The sequence below is a fragment of the Phyllopteryx taeniolatus genome, chromosome 1 (genome assembly GCF_024500385.1).
Source record: "Phyllopteryx taeniolatus isolate TA_2022b chromosome 1, UOR_Ptae_1.2, whole genome shotgun sequence".
Lineage (NCBI taxonomy): Eukaryota > Metazoa > Chordata > Actinopteri > Syngnathiformes > Syngnathidae > Phyllopteryx > Phyllopteryx taeniolatus.
Genome location: NC_084502.1, coordinates 43,673,518 through 43,693,354, shown reverse-complemented (window position 1 = coordinate 43,693,354; position 19,837 = coordinate 43,673,518). Strand labels below are relative to the sequence as shown.

The 19,837-nt window shown below is 42.5% G+C and overlaps 2 protein-coding genes across 6 annotated transcripts in view; one reads left to right on the top strand and one right to left on the bottom strand.

Moving 5' to 3' along the window:
* The window catches only part of LOC133489092 (gamma-aminobutyric acid receptor subunit beta-3-like), a 70,688-nt gene that overhangs the window by 43,996 nt on the left and 6,855 nt on the right, over positions 1 to 19,837 (bottom strand). For 2 of the 3 annotated variants that reach the window (XM_061797818.1, XM_061797826.1), the window contains exon 2: positions 434 to 484. In XM_061797818.1, the coding sequence (XP_061653802.1) occupies positions 434 to 484 (51 nt within the window). Of the gene's footprint in view, positions 1 to 433; positions 485 to 19,837 lie in introns of those variants that run through there. The other variant, XM_061797853.1, reaches the window with a different exon arrangement.
* The window catches only part of LOC133489125 (gamma-aminobutyric acid receptor subunit alpha-5-like), a 36,950-nt gene continuing 18,182 nt past the window's right edge, over positions 1,070 to 19,837 (top strand). Inside the window, exons 1-7 of one of the 3 annotated variants that reach the window (XM_061797915.1) lie at positions 1,070 to 2,092; positions 2,510 to 2,585; positions 3,233 to 3,357; positions 4,652 to 4,719; positions 4,981 to 5,201; positions 10,685 to 10,767; positions 14,443 to 14,586. In XM_061797915.1, coding sequence (XP_061653899.1) covers positions 2,074 to 2,092; positions 2,510 to 2,585; positions 3,233 to 3,357; positions 4,652 to 4,719; positions 4,981 to 5,201; positions 10,685 to 10,767; positions 14,443 to 14,586 — 736 coding nt within the window. In that variant the 5' untranslated portion in view covers positions 1,070 to 2,073. Of the gene's footprint in view, positions 2,586 to 3,232; positions 3,358 to 4,651; positions 4,720 to 4,980; positions 5,202 to 10,684; positions 10,768 to 14,442; positions 14,587 to 19,837 lie in introns of all 3 variants that reach the window. The other 2 variants (XM_061797906.1, XM_061797897.1) reach the window with 2 other exon arrangements.

Genomic DNA, 19,837 nt, shown 5'->3' with positions numbered 1-19,837 from the left:
GAGAAATCATCACATTTTAATTGAGATTCATTTTTATTCCGCCTGTCTTCTACTTCTACATGCAGAAATTTCAAGTTCCCTTTTTTTCTTTTTCTTTTTTCCCCCCCGAATTACAATGGGTTGGCACACTTTTTACAGCGTTCCTAACACCATCTGCAGCAACCCCCTCCCCTTTATTTCCTCTCAAAAATGGCAGGACTCGAACACAATCCGGGCTAGGGGGCGGTCTGGCTGCATTAATCAATTACTCAATCGATGCTTGTGATAGAATGGCAAATGTTTGTTGCCTTGGGTTGATTCGTTATCTTGGCTCTAGTCTAGTCGATACCATCGATTATTTCGGGTGGGAAGTGGGGAATTCCGTTGGTCAGCCACAGGGTGGGTTGGGAGAGGGGACAGGTGTGTGCGGTTTGTGGTATGAAAACCTGCTTACCTGCTTGTGTCGTAGATGGCGTACAACTTCTTATTTCCGTCAACGGCATTCCTGAAAAAGAGTTTAAACACATGAATTTTGGAGGATTGTCAGGATCATTTAAACATCTATAGTCCAGTGTCCACATGTCAATTTGGATATACTATAGTTTTTTGTTTTTTTTTTAACTACAGTGTAATTAGGTTTTGGACAGCTCTTACTGTTTTATTAGAGTGTTGCACGCAGACATCATGACGTCTGCAACACTGGAACAAGTATGCAGGACAAATTGACAAATGTATTTAATGAGCCATGGAACTCGGGTACCCTCTCATGGCAACCGTCAGGATGAGTTTACTTGGAGATATTCAGCTTGGGGTGGTGATTGGACTTTTTAAAGACCTTTAGACTCCGTCACCGACCATGCAGAAAATAGCCTACTCTTAACAATTACTTTTAATAGGGGAGAGCAAAATTAACCCCTCCATAGCACTCAATGGAATACACGTTAATTAACTATTTTCCACAGAATGTTTAATTCTTTATTATCATTCCATTTCTTCCAATTAAATGGCAACATTAAGAAAGTTCAAAATTGTAAAGCACGTCTGATGATTGATGGCTCTCTTGAGTTCTACCTAAGGTATCCCGTATGAACAAGTTGTCAGTTTGTAGTGAAGTAATTTTATGACCTTAACGGTACATGATGTACCCACACGTATCAAGGCTAAAATTGGGTATAGCCATTATTAGGAATTCTTTTTTTTTTGGAGCTCATTCAACCCATGTAAAATATTGAAATCAACCAATGTAGTTTCGTTTTAGATGAACATGCCAATCCTCGTGCTCTAACTGCATATGAATCGCGTTTCAGGCTTTTGAATTTTTGTGCCCCCATCCTTTGCGTCCGTCCCTAATAACGTGCAGAAGCATCCATCCATCCATCCATTTTCTGAGCCGCTTCTCCTCACTAGGGTCGCGGGCGTGCTGGAGCCTATCCCAGCTGTCATCGGGCAGGAGGCGGGGTACACCCTGAACTGGTTGCCAGCCAATCGCAGGGCACATAGAAACTAACAACCATTCGCACTCACAGTCATGCCTACGGGCAATTTAGAGTCTCCAATTCATGCATGTTTTTGGGATGTGGGAGGAAACCGGAGTGCCCGGAGAAAACCCACGCAGGCACGGGGAGAACATGCAAACTCCACACAGGCGGGGACGGGGATTGAACCCCGCACCTCAGAACTGTGAGGCTGATGCTCTAACCAGTCGGCCACCGTGCATTTCTAATCAATTGATCCTCCATTGCTGCACTTCTAGTTCCTCTCCACCAGTCGGCGTTATAGCGAGCGACACCGACGGCGTGGAGTCACTCCGGTGGTCTCGGGGAAGAACATGCCTGAGTGCAGCTGCGGCAGCACCTCTGGAGGTGATGCGCGAGGAGACGCGGTGCAGCAGCAGCAGCAGCAGCAGCCGGTGAGCATGCGGGAGAGATGGAGACATAATACTCCAACAACGTCAGACAACCACCGAGAGGACGGAGCGGAGAGAGAGTGAAGGGGAGACCAGCAACCAGACCGGGGATTATAGGTGATTGGACCCGTGCAGAAAATCCTCATCCCTCAGGGAAAGCGTCTGAGCGGCCAAAACAGCTGTGAAGGATGGAGCAGCAGCAATCAGGTGTTTTCTTTGTGTCTTCTAACAATTAAAGCTGCGGAAAGGGTTTCAGGGTTTTGATGAGGTCGCTGCCTGACGAAGAGAATGGGAAACGGTGATGTTTGCAAGTGTGGAGAGTGCGGGGTGGCCCTGGAGCGAATTCTGTGCACAGTTACTGAGCCGCACAACAGGGCCATTTTGCGGCCAAATCAGCTCCCCCGTTGGTGCATGATGTCCGCCAAGATGTAAAAGAGTTGCAGCCTCATTGAGCAGATGTTTGATTATGAAAGTGATTCCTTGGAGGGGCAAAGAGCTTATTTGTGTGAGTTGCTGAGTCTCACCTGGCGTTACAAGCTGTTCTTCCAAGGTTTGATGTAATGTTGAATTTCGTGGTGCGGTTTCATTTGTTGTTGTTTTTGTGTGTGTGCATGGTTTCAGCAGCAGAGAAAATGAACAGGATGTCAGCCTGCATGACGTGGCTTCTCCTTACCCTCCTTCTGTTTGGATGCCAAAATGGGTAAACCAAACTCAACTTTCACTGCATCACGCCCACATAAACATCCTTACACCCACTGGCGAAGCGAGGTAGAACATCTCCTACAGCAGCATTACAAAATGATTTTGTAAAGGAAGCTCCTGGATGTCAGTGGACTATTTGGTGAGCTTTTCTTTCAGCTCAGCCTCCTTCTTACTGATTGATGACATATCCCTGCTGCACTCTGCCTTAAGTGCACGAGGATCCGTCGTTGTGCTGTCCGTAAATCAGCACAATAGCCCAATCTCATCAGTGGCTCGTCGAATACGTTCAAATCTTACTCGGTAGCATATTCTCAATTCTGTGCCGGTAAATGTTCGGCATTGTTTTTCTTGTCTTGTCACATATTAATGTCACCTCAAAGGAGCCTTTATTCTTGTCATACTGAATTTGATGAAGAAACTTTTTAAACAGATATATATTTTTTTAATATTCTGAGCTGAACCTTTAATTGTCTCAGCTTGTGGTTGCAGGCAATGCTTGTGTTTAATAATTTAACATAACAAGGTTACCCTAGTGTTGGCCCGGCAGTGGATCACATTTAACCACAGTACATTTGACACGCCTGCACTTTAACTAACATGAGGTGGTTAAATGTTGGGCCTTTGACTTCACCTCTCCCCTCGCAGAGGCTGTAAGTCCTCCCCGGAGGCTCCAAAGGAGGCGGCCACGAGCGACAACAGCACAGTGTTCACCAGGATCCTGGATGGGCTTCTTGATGGTTATGACAACAGGCTGCGGCCTGGCCTTGGAGGTTGGAGCATATGTCTGTCTGTCTGTCTGTCTGTCTGTAATGCTTCAATCCATCCATCTATCCAACTTAATTGTGTCATCTAAACTCAACCATTGCCCAAATTCTCTACCTGCACTTCTAAGATCCTGCTGACATTTTTACTCAGCATTTCTTTTTGGGGTGGGTGGGGGTTAGGGGAAATGCAAGATACTGATAAGTGAATGGTTGAGATGTGCAAGTTAAATGGCCTCAATGTTAAGAGGGTGCGTCAGTGTTCTCATCATAATATTCGCCTTGGCAACAGGAGCAAATGTTGAGCGTTGACACGCACTGCTATTACAAGATGTTTTTTTTCTAGAAGGTTATTATTTGAAAGCTTTTCAGTTTCACTAGTCTTCAGCTAACAACACGTTGATCTCTTAATGTATGGCATTATCATTCTTTGTCCACCTCCAATTCTTTTATACGTGGTACATGCATGATTAAATACATCGATAACTCTAAATAAGGAAGAAGTATAAAGCTGCTTTACACTGAATGGCTGCAAAACCCTGCCCTCACATCCTGGTAACAATTGCTGCCCTAGACAAGAGGGTACATACAGTAAATATAGAAGCAGCAAACATTTAAGGCCTCAATCCACCATTTGTTGATGATCTCGCTACATGACAAGCAATCAGAGCCGGCCACGAACAGTCCATTGTGGATGAATGTGTTGTTGTTACACAGTGTTGCGAATTCTATTATGAAACCACCCTCATCTTATCCGGAACATGTAATGTATTCTGTTATATATATATATATATATATATATATGGGCATTGGGCAAACTGGAAGGAATCTTCATGAAGCATTGTGAAAGACAACCAAGGTTTCTTTATGTGCAAATGCATGCTATAGTAGCATGCAGATTACCTTACTATGAAATTGTAATTCAGTCATGGCTTTAAGGTGGCTCGGCTCCATAACAGACTGTCCATATTGTAATAAATTCTCTTTCAAATAAGACCCAACTTGGCCTAACACAAAAGAGACTAAATATGTAGTTTTTCAAAAATGTTTGACTGTTTTCTTGTTTTGTTTTTTTAAGCCTAGGTTGTGTTGACTTTATAATATACTCATTGTATTTTTCTGCCGTTTCTAGTTTTCTTTTCTTATTATTTGTTTGCAGGAGTTTATTTTTGAAGCCACCTTCCCTTTTTGAATATTGTATCTTTTTGCTCTGCTATTAAAAAAAAAAATAAAAAAAAAAAAGCTTTGATAGTGCTCCAAATTTAGGCCCAGTTGTCAAGCTTTGTCCATGTTCTCTCAACAGAGAACGTCACAGAGATCAAGACGGATATTTTTGTCACAAGCTTTGGCCCGGTTTCTGACACAGAAATGGTGAGTTCACCTTCATAAAGGTCTCATCGTAGTTTTGAGGTAAGTTATTATTGCTGATTCTGTTCCCATGATAAAGTTTAAATATCTTGTGGATGGCCCTTTCCAGCCCCTTCCAAATGATTCATGCCCTTAATAAGCCACTCTCTCACTCACTTTGATCTCTCCCTATGTCAATCACAGTGGATTTATGTGAGCTAAGAAGAATAGTGTTTACTGTTATTGGTCAAATTTGTTCTCTTTTTCTCCGGTGTTTCCTCTCAGGAGTACACCATTGATGTGTTCTTCCGTCAAACTTGGAAGGACGAGCGCCTGTGCTTCAAAGGGCCGATGGAAAAGTTGTCCTTGAACAACCTGCTGGCCAGCAACATTTGGACACCTGACACGTTCTTCCTCAATGGCAAGAAGTCCATTGCTCACAACATGACCACACCAAACAAGCTGCTGAGGCTCATGGATGATGGCACTCTGCTTTACACTATGAGGTGGGTCATACGTTTAACCCAAATAATGTTTGGTATTCACTCATTAACTTTTTTTTTTAAATATGTATTTATAGATTTCAAATAATATGCTTACCAAACACCATTTATTAAAAATACAGTATAAGAAGAGGTTAACTGAAAGACGGGCAGCAGAAATTCTTCAAATGATATAACAATGACACCCAGTGGTTCTTTTTGGACCTGCCCTCGACACATCTAGTTTGCTGTAAAAGCAAAAATAATTCAATATCATACTGTACAGTAGTTACCACACGCAATATTCATTTGGATTGATTGATTCCATTTTTTTCCCCGCACATTTTCATGATGTTGATGATATTTCAGGGTTAAATATTTGAGACATGACTCCTGTAAAAGTTGGAGTAATGGTCAGCACAGGGGTGGACAAATTATGGCATTCTTTTATGCCCACCAAACATTCACATTACCAAGAATCCTGTAATATTTACTGCACTAAGCCTTTTTTCAATATGTTGATTAAAATGTATTGAGAATTGCTTTATTGTAACTAATTATATGAAAAACATTAGATAAAAAAAGTTACATTTTTTATGGACAATAAATTTAACATTTTCTATTTATTTTATTCAATAATTGTTATCTTTATAATTAATTAAATTATATATAAGAACATTTAAAAATGAGAATTGATTATTATTCTATTATTATTCCATCCTTGTTCTATAATCTATACCACTTGACCTCATTAGGGTCGTGGGTGAGCTGGAGCCTATCCCAGATGGCTTTGGGCGAGAGAGACCGTCTGGATTGTCAGCCAATCACAGGGCATATTCCATTATTAAATTTTACATACAGTTTTGAAAAAAAATTCAAAACCTCATCTCGGAATGACCTGGCCCATCTGTCCATTTTACAAATCAAATGTAGCCCTTGAGCACAAAAGTTTGCCCACTTCTGGGGTTAGCTTGTCTACCTCACAGCCGAGAGGCGGTACTCCGGCTTCCTCCCCCATTTCACGAAAACATCCATGTTAGGTCCACTGAAGACTCGTAATTATCCTTTGGTGCTAATGGTTTGTTTGATTATATGCCTTACTATTTATTGACTGCTGATCAATCCAGGTTATACTCTCCCTCTCGCTCAATATCAGTTGCGACATGTTCCAGCTCTCTTACAACCCAAATAAGTAGAAGCAGTATACTAAATCGATGGATGGACTTTTGTAAACAGTACATGGAACAGATAATTACTGCTACTGACATGCTACCATCACTGATAGTGATGACGAACGAGGACCCTTGATCTCTACAAGGAAGGGGGTATACAGTACACTTTGTGTAACCATGAGTATAGGCACTGAAAATGAATCAGAATCCAACCTGCAGTGAAAATTAGGCAAGAGTAGGTTGCTTTTTAATCATCTGATATTTCCAGTGCTGGGCTTGTCATTATCAAAAGAGCTTAGCCACCCATGAGTGTTAACAACACACATCCAACTCAGCAGCCATGGTCTTTTTACTTTTCATGTTTTTCCTCATTGGAAGAAGTCAAATGCGTTCAGACAGAACTGGCTAGGATCAACCTGCTTCACTCTCATGGTGTTGGGTGGAAACGTTTTTTTTCCGATCTCATCTCATTACAAACACTTCAGAGAAAACACAAAAGCTACCTTGAAGTATGAGCAGAATGCATAAGGTCTTGTTTGCAGACTGTTAGAAACCACATTCAAATTCAAAAATCTTTCAGCCATACCGCTATGAAGACCAAGGTCACGTGAATGCGGAGTACATTGTAGAACAGCAACAGACATTTTTATTTCTAAGACATGCTTTGTCTTTAATAGACTTCTTTAGTTGTTTTAAACTGACACAGTAATGCAATTGGTTATTCTTGCACTGGTGTGGAACGCATGCTGAGTCTCAGTGGGAACCAAAGCTGGCCTCTTATCCAGTTTGTTCAATTGAGTCGTATAATTGGGAATCCTTCTGCTGCATATGTGTGCAGGAGGCATTGGAACATGGAAAAAAAAACATTTCCTAAGTGGATTTCAACACATCTTGGTCAGACAATTATCAGATCAGTGTAAAGCTCGTTGGGGGTGGGGTGAGTATTCCTTGGAATGAGGTTAATGTATTGCTTTGTGCGCCACTGAATAAATAAAGTTCACTGAACTTCACTCATCGTACCACTGAAATTACGTATACTGTATTACAGGGTAAGAAACAGGATTAACCCAGGGGAATTTATGATATTAACCTTTCAGCTCCTTGTTCTGAATATTTTACTAATTTACAATAATACATGATTTTCTGATCTTGTGGAATTTGAACTTGTACTCTAATCTATAAAGCTAGACTTGATCTGCTGCCAGGTTTTATCCAGTGTTTTTTTTGTTTGTTTCTGTTTTTTTTAAAGAGGGTGTTTACTGTTTGAAATTTAAGGGAAAATTGAATTTAAAGACAAAATACTCACATACAACAACAACAAAGTCTTTGTGTTTCCATCTGTGGTGTGAAAATGTGGAGCAGACTATCCATCCATCCATTCTCCGTACCGCTTATCCTCTCTAGGGTCACGGGCATAGTGGGCAATTTAGAGTCTCCAATTCACCTACCGTGCATGTTTTTGGGATGTGGGAGGAGACCATGCAGGCATGGGGAGAACGTGCAAACTCCACACAGGCAGACAGATTTGAACCCCAATCCTCAGAACTGTGAGGCAGATGTGCTAACCAGTCCTCCACCGTGCCATGGAGCAGACTAAAGGTGGATCAGGCACAATGTCCAAGCATAAACTAACTCTAAAACAAAAACTGGAGAGGTACAGGAAACCAGAGGGACTTGGTTAATCACCTGATTATTTAACAGGGTTTGGAATTAGCGAGTTGTAAGTCATTGTTTATTTATTTTTTTACTAGGAAAGATGATGTTATATTATTGCGAACTCTAATTGTTACATCAACAGGACTTTGTTATGGGAAAGTGTATGTATAAGGTACAACCCCAATTCCAAAGAAGTTGGGACGTTGTGTTAAACATAAGAACAAAATACAATAATTTGCAAATCATATTCAACCTATATTTAATAGAATACACTACAAAGACAAGATATTTAATGTTCAAACTGATAAACGTCATTGTTTTTAGCAAATAATCATTAACTTAGAATTTTATGGCTGCAACACTTTCCAAAAAAGCTGGGACAGGTGGCAAAAAAGACTGAGAAAGTTGAGGAAAGCTCATCAAACACCTGTTTGGAACATCCCACAGGTGAACAGGCTAATTGGGAACAGGTGGGTGCCATTATTGGCTATAAAAGGAGCTTCCCTGAATTGCTCAGTCATTCACAAGCAAAGATGGGGTGAGGTTCACCTCTTTGTGAACAAGTGCGTGAAAAAATAGTCGACAATGTTCCTCAATGTACAATTGCAAGGAATTTAGGGATTTCATCATCTACGGTCCATAATATCGTCAAAAGGTTCAGAGAAGCTGGAGAAATCACTGCATGTAAGCGGCAAGGCCGAAAACCAACATTGAATGCTCGTGACCTTCGATCCCTCAGGCGGCTCTGCATCAAAAACCGACATCAATGTGTAAAGGATATCACCACATGGGCTCAGGAACACTTCAGAAAACCAATGTCAGTAAACACAGTTCGGCGCTACATCCGTAAGTGCATTTCCGATTTTTTTTGGAAATTGTGGACGTCGTGTCCTACGGGCCAAAGAGGAAAAGAACCATCCGGACTGTTGTGGATGCAAAGTTCAAAAGCCAGCATCTGTGATGGTATGGGGCTGTGTTAGTGCCAATGGCATGGGTAACTTACACATCTGTGAAGGCACCATTAATGCTGAAAGGTACATACAGGTTTTGGAGAAACATATGCTGCCATCCAAGCAACGTTTTTTTCATGGACGCCCCTGCTTATTTCAGCAAGACAATGCCAAACCACATTCTGCACGTGTTACAACAGCGTGGCTTCGTAGTAAAAGAGTGCGGGTACTAGACTCGCCTGCCTGCAGTCCAGACCTGTCTCCCATTGAAAATGTGTGGCGCATTATGAAACGTAAAATACGACAACGGAGACCGCGGACTGTTGAACTGCTGAAGCTGTAGCAAGAATGGGAAAGAATTCCATCTACAAAGCTTCAACAATTAGTGTCCTCAGTTCCCAAATGTTTATTGAATGTTGTAAAAGAAAAGGTGATGTAACACAGTGGTAAACATGACCCTCCCCCAGCTTTTTTGGAATGTGTGGCAGCCATAAAATTCCAAGTTAATGATTATTTGCTAAAACAATAAAGTTTATCAGTTTGAACATTAAATGTTCTTGTCTTTGTAGTGTATTCAATTAAATATAGGTCGAACATCATTTGCAAATCATTGTATTCTGTTTTTATTTATGTTTAACACAACATCCCAACTTCATTGGAATTGGGGTTGTACATTGTTTATTTCTAATAAACAGTGTATGAACTAAATTACATTAGTCGGTCATTGGCACAGAGATAGTTAATTGTATATATTGGGTAACTACATAGTTGCACATAAATACAGATATTGTGGCAAGAAAGTGTATTGCATATTGGTACATGAGATACAATGTTATGTTTTGTTATGTATAAATAGTACTACAGGATATGGATATTCTTCTCCAACTCTTTTTGGAACACGTGAAGATACGTGTAAGCGCGTAATTTATTACCCATGTTTGTGTTGGTTATTTATTTCCATTATTTAAATGTTATTATGTTGTTTTCAATTGTGTTTTTGTTGTTTTATTCTACATTTATAAGTATAATATTTATTTTTTTTGTTTGTTTTTATTTTTTATTTTTGTATTTTTTATTTTTTTTTAAATGAACCAGGAAAAATAATAAGTTGTGCCATCCAAACATTCTATGACATGGTAGCTAAATGAAAAGTTATTGTATGAACTACCGGTTCTACTTCATCCATCCATCCATTTTCTGAGCCGCTTCTCCTCACTAGGGTCGCGGGCGTGCTGGAGCCTATCCCAGCTGTCATCGGGCAGGAGGCGGGGTACACCCTGAACTCGTTGCCAGCCAATCGCAGGGCACATAGAAACTAACAACCATTCGCACTCACAGTCATGCCTACGAGCAATTTAGAGTCTCCAATTCACCTACCGTGCATGTTTTTGGGATGTGGGAAGAAACCGGAGAAAACGCTGACGCTCTAACCAGTCGGCCACCGTGCCGCCCGGTTCTACTTTAGTGTAGGATATACTTCAAGCAAGAGTCACACAATTAATGGACGCTGTAAACAAGAATGTGACCACCAGGTGGCAGGGCTGTCATCTCATGTGCAAAAGGAAAATCAACACTCATTTTGTGCAGATTTATTGATTTCAGTTACGGGTGCCTTTACAGTTGATTAATTCCCCCCCGCCCCCTCCACACACACACACCGCCCCTCCCCCCACCCCCAATTAACTACTGTTAAAACAATCTAATCCTTCTTGTTTTTATTCCGCCTCAGACTGACAATATCAGCCGAATGTCCCATGCAACTGGAGGATTTCCCCATGGACGCCCACGCCTGTCCGCTGAAGTTTGGCAGCTGTGAGTCAAGTCAGGTTTGGTTCACGAAATATGAAATATGTGTAGAAAAAACTAGAATACAGCATTTTACTCTCACAGTCTATGTGAGGCAATACATCATAAAAAAAATACAAAAATCAAACAAGTAAGACTAAACGGGTGTTTATGGGTAAATTCAGCAATTACAGAAGCTGATCAGTCATTTGAGCATTGGGGGAAGTCCAGTAGTACACAAGCATTGTTGGTAGGTCAATCAAGAAGTAAGGATTACTGCACGTTAACCAACTAAATTAGGCCACCCAACTGTAGTGCTTGCCCATAATAAGATGCCCTGTGTTCTTGTCCTACTGACGAGGGCGTGTATAACACTGCAGTGATCCCGGAGAGAGGGTTTATAAAAACAGATCTGGATTTCTGGATCCAGATTTCTGTGGGATGCACTCCAGCCACTGTCACTATATATGAAAAGCACGTTTGACTGAAATCCAATTACAGTGTGAGGGGGGCACTTGGGATTCCTAGGTCAAAGTCGTATCTAATCGCCTTAGCGGAATGCCCTGCAGGTGAGAGGTGTGTACATTATAGCAATAATCTGCTATATTGTATTTCACTCGCCCCTCTGCACAAAACATCCCCTGTCATACTTTTTATTGTGTTTTCTGACTGACATTAACATCACCTGTTTTCACATTCAGTCGCATTCCTCACAATGCACTTATCTCCACAGCGTACAAGCAGATCATAAAGGAATCAGTGACAGCACTAAGCCTCTATTTCTTGCTGAAATTAAAAATGGCTCAAATTGATCTCAACCAAAGCAAGTTTTGTAAATTGATAATTCAAGACTTGGCTCCCAAGGCACAGAGCACTGTGTTACATAGCTTTATTTTACAGTCACAATAATGAGCCTCACATAACCTAGAAAATTGTTTCAACATCATTTTATTTTATGGTAATGATAATTTCTTGTGACTAGCCCTAACATACAACAAGCACTGCCATTATTGTTGCTTTTAAACGTGAGATTAAACAGGGTTTTATCAATTACTGGACGTAAATTGTATCTGTATTTCCCTTTATTATGGTGATGTTAAATGACATTAAAAGTTACATAGCAAAAAAAAAAAAAAAGAAAGAAAAAGAAACAAACATTTCCTATTATTACACGTATTCATAATTCATAATTGGCCCTGGTGAATTCCATTAATCCCTTACCCTCTCCTGCAGAACCAACGTTCTAATTTACCCACTTGCCTTCCGACAGTCAATTCTCAGTCATGCATGGATGAGTCACTGCAATTCGCACAGTGTCTTGTTCAGCATGCACCTTTTTTTTTTTTTTTTTAAATCTGAATGCTAATCTCAGGGAGGAGTCCAATTTTGGATTCAAGCAAAGAGGCACTTTGAGCTAAACACAACTTTACATGGTCAAATTTGTTCCGGGGAAAAAAGAGCTGTGTTAAAATAATGGTAATCTGGAAAACCACTTCATGAGACTGAACTGCATAGATAGTAAAATTTGCAACCTTCATGTTTCAGACAGACAGATAAGGTTTAGTGAGAAGTCTGGCAACCTTATTGGCACACAGTGTTCAGCACTTAGTTTGAATTGTGGGAAAGTTGGCATAGGTATGAGTCATCATGCCTGCCAAAGCAATGAGCTCTTCTTGGGAGTAATGTAAATCAGTGACAGTCCCTTATTCCAATCTAAGTATTTTCTAATTAAAGCAGACCACACTAATCTCCAGCAGGCAGGTGAGCACCCACAACATGTATTACATTTCTTCGTTCAAAACACCTTCCTCATACAGTTTGCCACTTTATTCAGCTGTATATTTTGTCACAAATATAGTTGTACAGTGGCACGGTGGGCGACTGGTTTGAGTGTCTGCCACACAGTTCTGAGGACTGGGGTTCAATCCTCGGCCCCGCCTGGGTGGAGTTTGCATGCTCTCCCCGTGCCTGCGTGGGTTTTTTCCGGGCACTCCAGTTCCCTCCCACATCCCAAAAACATGTGTGGTAGGTTAATTGACAACTCTAAATTGCCCGTAGGTGTGAATGTGGGTGCGAATGGTTGTTTGTTTGTATGTGCCCTGCGATTGGCTGGCAACCAGTTCAGGGTGTACCCCGCCTCCTGCCCGATGATAGCTGGGATAGGCTCCAGCATGCCCGCGACCCTAGTGAGGAGAAGCGGCTCAGAAAATGGATGGATATTTGTACACAAATAATAATTAAAGAGGTACAGGATATTTCATAGACTGTCGGTATGTTGTCGTTGTGACTTTTGGCTTGTCCCATCAGGGGTTACCAGTGAGTCATTCACATGATTTGTGTGGCACACTTTTTTTTTTTTTTTTTACACTGGATGTCCTTCCTAACAGAGGAGACCCATCTTTTATCCGGATTTGGGATTGGCAGTGGCTGGGTATTGGGGCACTCCCCGGTAATCAAACCTGCATTGTCTGCACGAAAGGCAATAGCCTTATGCACACTACCAGTGCATAACACTTATTATAATCTACATTAATGTACTATTTTCTGTTGCTTTGGTCATAATTTCCCTGGATACTATATGGATAGCTTGTTCTACATGGAATAACTCATTTTCTGTCTAACGCCTCGCAAACTTTGTATCTACTTTCTCCAGCAATGTGTGTTCTCTTTATATCACTATATTCATATCAGATATTTTTTTTGTTCATCCCTAATTCTTTTTGGGTTAATGTAGAAATCCTAAGAAGCAATTGTTCCTTAGAGCTAAGCACTGCATATAGCAGCCCTTTTTTGCCTTTGAACTCCACTGTATACTTCAGCTTTACAGATGCCATCTCTGCTGTGCTCTGATTTTAATAGTGTCTCATCAGACTGAATAAGGGATGAGCATTTCAACATATTTATTTATTTAATGTTTGGAAAATCTATTCATTTTCGCTAGCGGTCGTCCTCATTTGGGTCGTGTGTTAGCTGGGGCTTCGACCAGCTGACTTAGCATGAGAGACGGGGGTTCACCCTGGACTGGACGACAGCCAATCACAGATGATTGGAAAAATTAACTGTTATTTTGCTCTTCAATTATGATTTCCATTGGCAGTCCAGTCATAAAAAATGTGAATAATTCACCAGCCCACTTAAATGAACTGACATGCAACTCCAGCCTAACAGTTCTTGTTGAGAAATACGAGCATGTCGTCATGTGATGGTCACTCCGGCAGCCAATACCCATTCCCCAGGCACTGAAGTTTTATATTAAAAATTCCTTGCTAACTTTGCTCAAGCAAATTAAACTTGTCTGAGGAATCAACTTCCACATGACACACAATTTGTATCAGTACTTAATTATTCATGGCCACCCCTGGACAAAATACACACTTTGATGTTTAGCCATTGCAGGTGCAAATGACAGATCATTTGTTTGTGCAAGATGAAATCACAGGGGTGGCTTTTTCATCACAAGAGTGATGCAATACATGATGAAGGTTAATCCAACTTGGTCTTGCTTCGGCTGACAAACTGACCCAGATAGGTGCTTTGAACAAGAAAACACTGAAATATCTGTACTTGCACAAACAACGCTGTGTTCTAATCAAAAGCTGCATAAAAGTACATTGTGTGTTAAACAAATGTTGACCCTCGTATTGTTCAAGTTGGCTTATTTAGAATACAAAGATATATGCAGCGATTCTCTGTCTGTGCCAGATGCCTATCCAGTGTCTGAGGTGGTTTATACGTGGACTCAGGATGCTTCCAAGTCCGTAGTGGTGGCAGATGATGGGTCCAGACTCAACCAGTACCTTCTGATTGGACTAACCGCTGGCACGGAGGACATACACACAAGCAGAGGTTAGTGTGTGGAATGAATGCAAAAAGCAGTTTCACTAATCGAAGGAAGTGGTGACACATTATTTAGAAGCAACCACTTAACATAAGGGATGCTCTTTTAATGGTCAAAGGTCAAGACTACAAAGAATAGTTTGGGCACAAGAGAAGATGTTTAAAGACATAGTTACATCCATCTAACTTGAATCCTAAAGTTATAACATTTTATTTCCAAAAGGCCACATTTATGTCAAACTATCCTCAAAACTCAGGAAACCCGTAGTTACAGTTACAAAAACTTCTTATATAAATATGAGTGCATTTGATTAATCCAGTTGTCATGGCTCTACCAGAAGCTATTTGTGTGCATGTCCACCAAACAAAATCCTCTCTACACAGCGAGTAATGGGGTCAAACGGCAGTGATGGAGAGCCGTCAGTAAAAAAACGTGCATCAGCCAGACTTAACTTTTATTCTTCACCTGCTGAAAGACACACTGTATGCCGCGTGCTATTGGTAACACACGTTAAAGGGCTGTAACTAATTCTAGATTAAAAGAAGGAGAAATGAGCGTGTGAGACCAACAGTTAAATGTGGGACACATTGTCGGTGGATCAGCGTCAATGAGCGGAGGCCAGTATGGCAGAGTAGCCTATCCCTCACACAACCAGCTGTCTACGGGCCCGGGGCAGCCTTGTAAAACAACACTTATCCCTGGCGTGAGCCCGCCTGCGCGCGCACACACACGCACACACACACACACACACACACACACACACACACATGAAACAGAACCAGAGAGAAGCCTCGGGTTAATCCCCAGGCAACACCCGACCACCCCCACCCCGACGGCCACCATCCAGCCAACCCCGTCACCTTTTGCATAAGAAGATGACATCACAGATCAGTGAGGGATTGGTTGGTTGTTCCTCAGTGTGTGCAGTTGTCCACAGATTTTAATGACTGTCCAGACTAGGACATCTGCAAAGTGTAGGACGACATCTTGGAGGCAACCTGATAATGTCTGAGTAAATTTTGGCATGTATGAGGTTTAATTATCCGATAACTGGAATAGTTGACTTCAACTTGCTTAGAAACATGAACCTGTATGCATGTCGGAATGGGATTGGACAGCCAGCTGTGACATGTGGAGGGTTGGTGCAGGGGTGGGGTGTGGGTCATTGAAAGGCATCTGCTTAATACTCTTATGTAAAATGGAACTGTAATACAAGTCCATCCAGTTTGTAGTACAATTATCATTAAAAGTGTGGATTTCCCATTCCTTTTTGGTTTTAATTCATGCACCAGGCCTGAAATTGCCCACTGACGCACTGCATCACTTTTATGTGTAGACATTTGTACTATATTATTTATTAGCCTCTACATAATCAAGATTTTTGGGGCCGATCACCGATCAGCAAGTTTATAAAAAACGATAACCGATTACCAATCCGATCACAAGATGGAACAATGTGTCTATTTACATGACTTGTTTATTTATTGTATATACTTGTGTACTGTATACTGAGTATCTTAAAGTATTGTCTAGCATTTTAGACAAAAGTTAAAACATCAATGACCTCTAGGGGGCATTCAAGGATTGGCCACTGACATAAGTTAGGTCAAATCAACATTACAACATGACATAAATGTTGTAATCAGCATAAAATGCTAATTATCGGCCGATACCGATCAAGCCGATCAGATCGGTGTAAAGTCTGTTATTTATATTATGAACGCCCCTCATATGTGCACACCACCTAGAAGGCCATAACCTGCATCTAATCAGTTCACAAAAGGACTCTTCTAAAACAATCAAACCAGTCAACCAAGGTCAGCAAAACACTATAAATCATTGTTATTCTTAATATGTATTTAAATATATATATCCATCCATCCATCCATTTTCTGAGCCGCTTCTTCTCACTAGGGTCGCGGGCGTGCTGGAGCCTATCCCAGCTCTCATCGGGCAGGAGGCGGGGTACACCCTGAACTGGTTGCCAGCCAATCGCAGGGCACATACAAACAAACAACCATTCACACTAACAGTCACACCTACGGGCAATTTAGAGTTGTCAATTAACCTACCACACATGTTTTTGGGATGTGGGAGGAAACCGGAGTGCCCAGAGAAAACCCACGCAGGCACAGGGAGAACATGCAAACCCCACACAGGCGGGGTGATTGAACCCCGGTCCTCAGAACTGTGAGGCAGACGCTCTAACCAGTCGTCCACCGTGCCGCCCACTTTAGAGATGTACATTATTATTATTATTATCTTTATTATTATTATTATTATCTCTGGGCGAGAGGCAGGGTACACCCTGAACTGGTCGCCAGCCAATCGCAGATTATTATTATTATCCATCCATCCAGCCATTTCCTTCCGCTTATCCAAGGTTGGGTCGCGGGGTCAGCAGCTCAAGCAGGAAAGCACAGACTTCCCTCTCTTCAGCCACTTCGTCCAGCTCTTCCGGGGGAGCCCACGGCGTTCCCGGGCCAGCCGAGAGACATAGTCTCTCCAATGTGTCCAGTGTTGTCCCTGGGGCCTCCTCCCGGTGAGATGTGCCCGTAACACCTCACCAGGGAGGCGCCCAGGGGGCATCCTAACCAGATGCCCGAGCCACCTCAACTTGCTCCTCTCAATGCGGAGGAGCAGCAGCTTGACTCTGAGCTTCTCTCCCTATCTCTATCCCGGACACTCATTGGAAGAAACTCATTTCGTCCCCTTGTATCCGTGATTTTGTTCTTTTGGCCATGACCCACAGCTCGTGATCATAGGTGAGGGTAGGTAGATTGACCGGTAAATCAAGAGCTACGTCTTTTAGCTCAGCTCCTTCTGAACCACAACAGACCGATACATAATCCGTATTAATTGCAGACGCTGCACCAATCTGCCTGTTGATCTCCCGCTCGGGGCAGGAACTCTTCCCTGACCCAGAGAGGGCACTCCAACCATTTCCAACTGAGGACCATTGCCGCAGATTTGGAGGTGCTGATTTTCATCCCAGCCACTTCACACTCAGCTGTGAAACGCTCCAGTGAGAATTGAACATCACGGCTTGATGAAACCATCAAAACCGCATCATATGCAAAAAGCAGAGACGTAGTACTGACGTCACCAAACTGGACCCCCTCAACACCTCTGCTGCGCCTAGAAATTCTGTCCATAAAGGTAATCAACAGAATCGGTGACAAAGAGCAGCCTTAGCGGAGTCCAACCCTCTCGCTGGAAATTAATCTGATTTACGTCCGGCAATACATACCAAGCTCTGACACCGGTCGTACAGGGACCGAACAGTCCTTATTCAGGGGTTTAGTACCCCATACTCCCAGAGCACCCCCCAAAGAACTCCCTGAGGGACATGGCCGAAACTCTTCTCCAACTCACAAAACACATGTTGACTGGCTGGGTAACTCCCATGAACCATCGAGGACCCTGCTGAAGGTGAAGAGCTGGTGCAGTGTTCCATGGCTAGGACGAAAACCACACTGCTCCTCCTGAATTTGAGCTTCGACTTCCCGACGGACCGTCCTCTCCAGAACCCCTGAATAGACCTTACCAGGGAGGCTGAGGAATGTGATCCCCCTGGAGAACACCCTCCATTCCCCCTTCTTAAAAAGGGGGACCACCACCCCAGTCTGCCAATCCATAGGCACTGTCCCCGTCTATGTGATGTTGCAGAGGCGTGTCAACCAAGACAGGCCTACGACATCCAGAGCCTTCAGGAACTCCGGGTGCATCTCATCCACCCTGGCACCAAGGAGCTTTTTACCACCTCAGTGAGCTCAACCCCAGAGATAGAAGAACATTCCACTTTGCTAGCCGGTAACCATCAGCTGTCCCACTGGCCAAAAAGGCCTGATAGGACTCCTTCAGCTTGACAGCATCCCTTCCCGCTGGTGTCCAACAATGGGTTCAGGGATTGGCGCCACAGGCACCGACCACCTTACGGCCACATCTCCAGTCAGTCGCCGGGCTCCTCCCCTGCCAGAGAGGTGACATTCTTAGGCCGCCACCCAGCTCACTGAGCACCCGACCTAGTGTGTGCGGTCACGGAAGGCAGGGGAGGCTGAGCCTCCTCTACACGTGAAGAGTAAATAATAATAATAATAATAATTAGGCTACATAAAATTATTTTCCTTTGAGTTCTCTAGTCTATGCTTTCAATTGATGATATTTTTTGTCCAATAATGCCCATGATTCAATCATTAAAATTGCTGAATTTGCGTATTTCTTTTTCAAATACACGGGTGAGACGGGAAGTGCCTTACCTCAGATTGCACAATCCCTCACAAAAAAGCAGAAATAGCACCGTTTAACACCACCAATTTGGTCAAATTACTGTTCGACAACAGAGGAGGCTATCGGAAGGTGCCTTTTCTCCCGCTTCAAGAGCACACAGGTTCACGGTGGTGGTGTTCTTCTACACAGCAAGTCTCGGTTCTTTGACTTTGTGAGACTGAAGGCAAAATTCTTTGGATTGTATACCTCACAAATGGTGGCAAATGAATGAAAAACTCACTGACACCTTCTCATCATTTTGGTCAAAAGGTATTTGATCGAGAATGTACTGGAGGTGACATAGTTACTCCATTTTGCGCTCACTGTGGCAGCTACAACAGTGTCTGTGGAAGGATCAATATCCCTTTAAAAAGACTTAAAAAATGTATTGGGAATAGGACTGATCAAGGAAGACTTTTCTTTGCTGGGTATAATCATTATTTAGATAAAGACTTTGGAAAAAGAAGAAAATAAGAACAGGTAAGTCACAGATAAAGGTCTTCTTTTCCTTTCGGCTTGTCCCGGGTCGCCACAGTGTGTCATCCTTTTCCATGTAAGCCTATCTACTGCATCCTCCTCTCTAACAACAAGTGCCCTCATGTCTTCCCTCACGACATCCATCAACCTTCTCTTTGGTCTTTTTCTAGCTCTCTTGCCTGGCAGCTCTATCCTCATCATCCTTCTACCAGTATACTCTCTCTCTCCTCTGCAGGTGTGCAAACTATCGAAGTCTGTTCTCTCTAACTTTGTCTCCAAAACATCTAACCTTGGCTGTCCCTCTGATGAGCTCATTTCAAATCCTATCCAACCTGGGAACTCCTAGAGAGAACCTCAACATCTTCATATCCGCCACCTCCAGCTCTGCTTCCTGTTGTTTCTTCAGCGGCAGTGTCTGTAATCCGTACATCATGGCTGGGCTCACCACTGTCATACACTTAAACATGTCACATAACACACCTGACACCTTCCTCCACCCGTTCCAGCCTGCTT